This window comes from Sitophilus oryzae, unplaced genomic scaffold (genome assembly GCF_002938485.1).
Source record: "Sitophilus oryzae breed Bouriz unplaced genomic scaffold, Soryzae_2.0 scaffold_1633_pilon_pilon, whole genome shotgun sequence".
NCBI lineage: Eukaryota > Metazoa > Arthropoda > Insecta > Coleoptera > Curculionidae > Sitophilus > Sitophilus oryzae.
Genome location: NW_022146318.1, coordinates 40707 through 49043, shown reverse-complemented (window position 1 = coordinate 49043; position 8337 = coordinate 40707). Strand labels below are relative to the sequence as shown.

At 34.9% G+C, this 8337-nt stretch overlaps 1 protein-coding gene across 1 annotated transcript; it reads left to right on the top strand.

Annotated features, from left to right (window-relative positions):
* The first annotated feature begins 275 nt into the window (after positions 1-275).
* On the top strand, positions 276-5648 carry LOC115880564. The gene is made up of 5 exons (XM_030897796.1): positions 276-508; positions 828-2059; positions 2125-2205; positions 2304-2838; positions 5595-5648. The coding sequence occupies exons 2-5, from the start codon at positions 828-830 to the stop codon at positions 5646-5648; spliced, it is 1902 nt and encodes a 633-aa protein (XP_030753656.1). The 5' UTR covers positions 276-508.
* The last annotated feature ends 2689 nt before the right edge of the window (positions 5649-8337 follow it).

The window sequence follows — 8337 nt, the reverse complement described above, 5'->3', positions numbered from 1 at the left end:
TTGACATACGCCAGACTAAAAATTTTGCCATAATTCACTTAATATCATCGTCAAATGGGCAACGGTTTCTTGAGGATCGTGGCACAATTTTTGTTTTGTTTTATGCCACATATCTCGATAACATTAAGGTCCGGACTGTACGAAGGCCACGAGGGGACCTTGATGTTCATGTCCCTAAACTATTTTTTAGTAGTTTTAGCCGTATGGCATGCCCCGTCATCCTGTTGAAATATAAAATTCATATCGGGGAGAGTGGGGCAAAGTGGAATGCGGGGCAAATTGGAATTAGATATACCGCCAAGCAGCAAAAATTATTAACCGCCCGAAACGTGAAGGTCATATGACGCTTCACTCCCACTCAAACCGAGAATGTGGTCGGAACAGGCGATCAGTCTGCATCGCGACATTTATGAAAGCGCCCGTTAATCGTTTAATTTACGCAGAATATATTTTGTGATAGCCACGTGCTCTGTGATGCTTTGTGTGCAACTTTTGGTTATTCGTCAAGGTAAGACATTATGTTTAACTACAGGGAAAAAAAGATTCTTAAAAGCAAGCAGTTTTTTCTTAAATAAATGTTTTTTTACTAAATTTTCGAATGGGGCAAAGTGGAATTAGTGCCACTCCACTTTGCCCCACCAAAAATTTTAGCATTTTTTCAAGCGGTGTGATTTTTTGACTATAAAATCATATTTTTATTATATTAAAAATGATTTATTTGTAAAAAATATTTTTTAAAAGTAAAATATAATAATATAAGGTAAAAATGTATTGCATTCCAATTTGCCCCACTGTAAAATGCTATGCTGTTTTCAATTTTTTTATAGATGGTGAGAAACTATGTTAAAAAATCAAAATATCAATCATGGGACGAAGAGGATATGACAGATGCAGTTACGGCAGTAAGAACAAACCGGTTAAGTTATGAGTCAGCGGCAGCTGTCTACAACGTACCACAAACAACATTATTTCGGCGAGCCAAAAAAGCTTGCGACAGTCAAGAGGCTTCTACCAAGGGATTGGGCAGATTTCGAAGATGTTTTACTTCCGAGCAGGAGCAAGAACTCGTAAGCCACTGCCTATTTATGGAAAGTAGATATTTTGGATTAAGGATCAAAGATCTGAGATTTTTGGCATACGAGTTTGCCTCTCGTAATAATATTACTCACTGTTTTAATGATGACAAAGGACTGGCTGGGAAAGATTGGGTGCTATCTTTCTTGCAAAGGCACCCAGAGCTTGCGCTTCGTCAACCGGAGAAAACTTCGTTAGCAAGGGCTACTGGATTTAATGCAGTGTCTGTCGGTAAATTTTTTAAGATATTAGATGACTTATTTAAAAAACATAATTATACTGCAAGTCAGATATATAATGTAGATGAAACAGGTATATCTACAGTTCCAAATAAGCCATCAAAGATTATTGCCTCAAAAGGAAAGAAGCAAGTAGGCACTCTTTCCTCAGCTGAAAGAGGAACAACGACTACCTCAGTCATTTGCTTTAATGCCGCTGGACGATACATACCTCCTCTCTTAATATTTCCCAGAGCTCGAGAAAACTTGGATCTATTAGAGGGAACCCCACCCGACACCCACCTTGTGTGTCATCCTTCAGGCTGGATGAATTCGGATATATTTTGTCCCACATGGTTCGAACATTTTCTTAAGCACGTTCAACCTACAGCAACGAATCGAGCTCTACTTATTCTAGATGGGCATGCAAGCCATACAAAAAATATTCGTTTGATTGAAACAGCTCGAAAAAATCATGTGGACATCTTATGTATTCCCCCCCATACGTCTCATCGACTCCAACCCTTGGACGTATCTTTTATGTTCCCCCTGAGTACCTTTTACTCCCAAGAGTGTGAGCTATGGCTCAGAAATCATCCAGGCAGACAAATAAGCATCAGGCAAATTGGGCTATTATTCGGAAAAGCATACATGAGGGCGGCAACACTTAAGAATGCCGTAAGTGGTTTTGAGAACACTGGGATATGGCCATTTAATCCCAGCATATTCCCTGAAGAGGCATTTGTAGCTAGTGAAACTACTAACAGGTAACTTAAATCACAGAATAATGTCTATAAAACATTATTTTAATACAAATTTGAATATTTTTCAGACCTGAGCCAACGAATCCTCCAGCAAACACTGAAAAAGCTAATACAACAGTAAATAATACAAATGCATCTTACCCTAATGAGTAGGTTTTTTTCACCTACCTAATTTATAACTCAAACTTAAAATTATACCTTATTTTTTTCTCTCACATTATATATCCTTCACTTTTTTTTATTTCAGATCTATAAAGGAACACATTGATATTAATTCCTCATCTGACGAAGACGATGTTCCGTTGATGGCACTCAAAAATTTAATTGCCACCAATTCCGTTACTTCTGAAAAACAGAACTCAAGCTGCAGCAAAAATATAACTGCAGAACCGATCGCTGGTTGCAGTAAGGATATGTTTGCAGGGCCAATAGCTGATTACAGTAAAGATGTACCAAAACCCGTCGCTGATTTCAGCAAAAACATGTTATGCACAGAATTTGTTAGTTCTGAAATAGGAGAAGAAACACCCGAGAATGACGTTGGATTTGAAGTTCCTGAAAGTCCAGTGAAAGAGATTATTACATCCCATAAGGAGTCTGGTAGTTTTTGCAGTCCACAGGAAATAATACCCGTTCCACAATGCAGTCAAAATATTACTGAACAAAAACCTCGGCGCACTAGAGGGAAAACTGCCGTGATCACTAGCAGTCCATATTATCTTGAACTAAAAGAGAAAAATAAAGTCATCCCTGTTAAAGTAGTCGCACCTGTAAAGAGAAATGTATTTGGCGGCAAAAAAAAAGAAAATACCCCCATCTTGTAAAAAAAAGAAAAGAAAAAGTTAAATGTAAGGACGATGGTTTGGATAAAACTGAAAAGACCGACAATGTTCAGTGTAATATGTGTTGCAGCTTATATTATGACTCAAAACATCGCGAAGTTTGGATTTGCTGCTCCATCTGTAAAGAATGGTCCCATGAAGGGTGCACATCTTATGAAAAAAGAGATGGAAAGCCTTACATTTGCGATATTTGTATGTAGAATAATATTTTTAAACTGACTAGCTGATATTATTAATAAATAAACACATATTCCAATTTACCGCACCTCCCATTCCTCTTTGCCCCACTGGTGGGGTAAAACGGAATAAAAAACAATGTTTTTAAAAAAATATGTGTAGCAGTATTTTTTAATTTTGGAGTTTTGGAATTGGTATCATTTTTTTTAGAAATGTTGAACTTTACTCTGATACTAAAATTATTTGAAAATATTTAATAAATCAGGAGTTATTAAGAAAAAAATCAATTTCATTCCGATTTGCTCCACTCTCCCCGCCTTGTAAAGGTCTCTCGCACTTGGCACAAAACTGTTTTTCAAAATTTCTTGATATTTTGACACATTAGTTGTGCCTTTCTACCACCTCATACCTTCCTAGACCCATTGCGGACATAAACTCTAAAAGCATAATGTCTTTAGGAAATTCCACTGTCCATCTTTCATAAAGATCATGCATGCGTGCATATGTAATCATTGAACTTGCAGATTGCGATTAGAATTATCAGCGTCGGATTGGAACTTCTGATGTCACAAACTACAAAAATGACATTAAGGTAAAAAATTTAATTATTTCCCAATCCGACGCTAATAATTCCAATCGCAAATGGCAAATGCACGGATTACATGTGCACATAAGCCACACCTTAATATCGATATAATAAATATAATCGAACACCGCTAGAGTGTCTATTTGATAAAGATTGCCTCAAAAGGACAGTGACATTTCCTAAAGGCATTATGAAAGTTTATGTCCAAAGCATTATGAAAGTTTATGTCCATGTAGCGTTTTTTAAACCACTACCACTGCGAACGGCAGCTTTTCATCGGAGAGCAGTCGTGGATAAGGTATTTCACTAGAGAGAAAATTAATCAGTAATAATTAACAAAAGATATATAGATATTGGGCGCCAGGCATGTACAGAGAAAGAAAACACAGTTGTATAATACTTAAAACTAATGACTATATTTATTCATGACGTTCTTTGCTGATACATGACATTGTAGAGTTCTAGTAAATATATAGTGGTTATAAGAAAAGAAAGTGGTGGTAAGAGTCGTACTAAATATCAATGAAAACAACAACGATAAAATACAGGACATGTAAAGTTTAAGAGAAAATATGAAATGTAGCATTACTTTAATTAATTTGATATATTCCATATGATGCTAAATCGAAGATGTTACAACCTGTAGATTCTAGAATCTATGTTTGATTATCCATCTATTAAAATAGTGCAATAATATCTATGAAAGTAATACCATTACAAGACGTAATGCAATGAAACCTAAGATCTAAATTATATTTTAAAGATTATATCGACATGAATGTTCTTAACAATCTAACCACTGAACATCGTCTGTACGATATTACTTAAGATGTACGTTATTGTTTAAGACTGAAAATGTTTTAGATGTTAAATGTAAAACTAGAACTTAAATATACACTTAGCTGTTCTTTTATGTAACCTTGCTTCAAACAGTAGCAGCGTGAGGTGGTCTAGCATCTCTGTACAGTCTGTCGGCGATTCTGTTGGTCAAAATAACAAAAGGGGCCAGATTGAGGACACAATGAATCCTTACAGCCGTAGCTACTGACTAGGCTTAGAAATGGGAGTGAAGCAGCATGGGACTCAAGCTACATCCACGCTGTGGCACTTAGATGTAAGAAAAAATCGTTCTTACTGGGGACACTCGTCCACAGGACATCTGTACATAAGATAATGTCTGTACATAAGGCACTACCCGTACCTTGGACACAGTCCGTACCTTGGACACAGTCCGTATCTTGGAAATAGTCCGTACCTTGGACACAGTCCGTACCTTGGAAATAGTCCGTACCTTGGACACAGTCCGTACCTTGGACACAGTCCGTACCTTGGACACAGTCCGTACCTTGGACCCTCGAATTACTTCCGAGGGCTCACTAAATAATAAAGAACCTGTCCTTCCTTCCATGTGACATTCTGGAGGACAAAAAAAAGGGAAGCCAATGTGCCAGCAAAACACAATTACAAGTTAGGTTGGGGCATCCGCAACTCTACCCTGTAGCTTCGAAATAGCAGCTGATTCAGATTACACAGCAAGATTTAAATAATCACCATTTCTCAAAAACTGGGACTAATGGCGTCTGACAGGCCAAACAGTCTAACCAAAAGTGTATAACAGGGTTGTGTCAAACGAAAACAGGGTTGTGGACTAGAGAACGTAAAAATTCGTCAAATAAATCATCAGGCCCGAACGATACGGAATCGGGTGACGATATGCCCCAGACATCATATATTATATATAAAAAAGACATGTAACGAACTAAAAACGTTACAATAGGGGGCACCGAAAAGTAAGAGGTGGTAGAAGGCATAATTGATGCGTCAAAAAATCAAAAAAATTTGAAAAATATTCTTGTGTTAAGTGGGAAGAACAAAGGTCCTTGTAACTAATTGTTCTGGTAAAGACCAGAACAATAATTTTATATTTCAACAGGATGGCGGGGCATGCAATATAGCTAAAACTACTAAAAATGGTTTAGGGACATGAACATCAAGGTTCCCTTATGGCCTTTGCATAGTCCGGACCTTAATGTTATCGAGACATGTAGCATAAAACAAAACAAAATTTGTGCCACGATCCCCAAGAAACCGTTGCCCATTTGACGATGATATTAAGTGAACTATGGCAAAATATTTATGCTGGCGTATGTCAATCATTAATAAAAACAATGCCAAACAGGCTTGCAGTGGTTGCAAAAGTTCATGCCGATGTAACGCCATTTTAGAACAGTTATTTTTTAAATGTCCGAATATTTAGTTGTCACGATATTGTGCAATATTTTTGTTTATTTATTGGCCTACAGTTTATTTTAATGTTTATAGAAACTAAACTATTCAAATACTCATTAGAAATGTTAGATTTTAATATATTTTTAATGTATTTCTTAAATGTAAATAATTCAGTTAATGAAAATAAAAGTTTTTAATAAATTTTTGTTTGGCATTGTTTTTATTAATATTTTATGTAAACGGAAGGGAGCTGATATGGAAGGTATAGTAAAAATCGAACGAAATAATGGAACAACTTTTCATTAGTTATTATATTGTCCTTATCGGAATTAATGTTAAAATTTGTTTTTATGGAGTTTACGTTAATCCTTTTAAAATAAAAATGTACAGGTCGTGTCAAAAAATTAGCAACAAATGGGAAAATATTTTATAATTTAGTTGTTGAAAAAACTGTTTTTATATAGTCTCTTCAGCATGTTCTGAATTCTCATAATGTCGTGCGACATACTACAAATATCTAATGATAAATCATGATGGACTAAAATAGCCAAAAAAGTGAAATAAAAAAATTGTTCAGAATTTGATTTGATGTCTATTTATCAATTAATCATTTTGTTGACAATATTAGGTATGATAACACTTTAAGAATATACATATGGTAATATACAGGGGCGGCTTGTCCTACGAGGCAGATGAGGCAGTGCCTCACCAATAAATTTGAAAAATTACACGTATTAATCGATGCATCTTTAATCACAACGTTTTTATTTTTTGCCTATTTGCATCAATAATAATTGTATTTTTTCCGTCATTCAACAATAAATTACGTCGATGGTATTCCTTTAAACGCGCTTCCTTTCCCATATGCGACTAACTCGACGTACCCGACAATGTATATCCATCTCATTTGTTCTTTAAGAAGTATATGTGCAGAGGTTTGCCTCTCGCCTTTCCTTGTCTAGCGTATGGTGGTATATCCCACTGACGGAGCCACAGCGTTCACTGGAATCTTAAATCTATAGAAAGAAAAGAGAAAGCATAGGCAAAACCTTTAGTTGAAGAGGGATAAAATGTATGGAGTAGTAACGCGTAAAAAGACCGTATTGAGGCGAGCCTCAAATGTAAATTTAAACCTTAATAACCGTTCGTTAAAAATATGTATCACTTCCCGATCAGCCCGAGAGATTTTAGGCGACGCGACAGACTGAAAATCATAAAGTAACTAAAATATATTTCTCTATGCTGAAAATGCAGAATTGCATTATTTGGGAATTTGGATTAGTTTGAATCAGGGTTTGAATTAACTTTGCCGGTTATTGCACTGTTCTGTCTCTAATTGATTAATATATACGTTTTTTAATGTGAATTGCATGTTTAATTACTCGTCTTACTGATTATTACGTATTAAGATTATACTATTATTAAGTAAATACCTAAAAAGTGGGCAGTGACTTGGACTTGTTGATTGATATGATGATTTAGAGGGACCATGCATCATCAGAGGACTTCCCCAGGTAAAGTTTTTCGAATCATTTCTAGATAAATTGTGTATTATAGTCAAAAAGTAAAGCAACCTGTTACAGATTTCATTTTGTTTTATTTTTATAGGATGTAGAAAACAAAATTTTTTCATACAGAGTAAAATATAAGACAAAATATCCTGAGGTCGCTTTGATAAAAATTTACTGTTGCAATAGCCGCAACTGCTAAAAAATTTTCCGCTACTGCCAAAAATTTAGAAATATTTTAAATACAAAATGTGCGCTTTTTAAGTCTGTGGATATCTAACACACTAAAAATAATTTACAGTGTGTATTGAATAATATAATAATATATAATATATATAATATATAATAATATAATACTATATAACAATATATAATATAGTGATTCACTCTAGATTTTTACCACTTTTTAAAAAATTAAATTTTTCAAATATGAATTACCTATCATGGAAATCCCGCATATATAGTGCTTCAAATAAATCAATAGTGTGATGTATGCAGAATTTTATGCTGAACCCAATTCTGTAGAGAAAAGTGGTAATGCGATTGCAATTTTAAAGAAAATATTTTTTTAGGATATGCACTTTTTTATATAGAACTGTTATTTCATATATTTGCCAACTACGACGATATTGTACTTCCTCGTACTAATGGCCACCCTATATACATACTAATAAAAATTCTCTTCTAATGTGCCTCACCATCTTCCAGTGCTACGAGCCGCCCCTGGTAATATATTTTAGTAAATGGGGCTTTTTGAATTTCCTTTACAGTTATTCCATGTCATTTTTTTTTAAAAAATCTTCATCTTTTTTTAAAACTCAATGTTTGTTGACACTATTAGGTATGACATATTTTGCGTGAATTTTTATTAGTTGAAGGGGGCGGCAAAATAAATGGTGTCTAGAGTATAGTTGTAGAACTATAAGTACCCATATAAAG

What these genes read in the sequence shown, in the direction of transcription:
- LOC115880564 (XM_030897796.1), top strand. Translation starts at nt 828, where the DNA reads ATGGTGAGAAACTATGTTAAAAAATCAAAATATCAATCATGGGACGAA. An exon ending in GCTAGTGAAACTACTAACAG is followed by an intron (nt 2,060 to 2,124) that starts GTAACTTAAATC and finishes AATATTTTTCAG; the next exon opens with ACCTGAGCCAACGAATCCTC. An exon ending in TCGCACCTGTAAAGAGAAAT is followed by an intron (nt 2,839 to 5,594) that starts GTATTTGGCGGC and finishes ATATTTCAACAG; the next exon opens with GATGGCGGGGCATGCAATAT.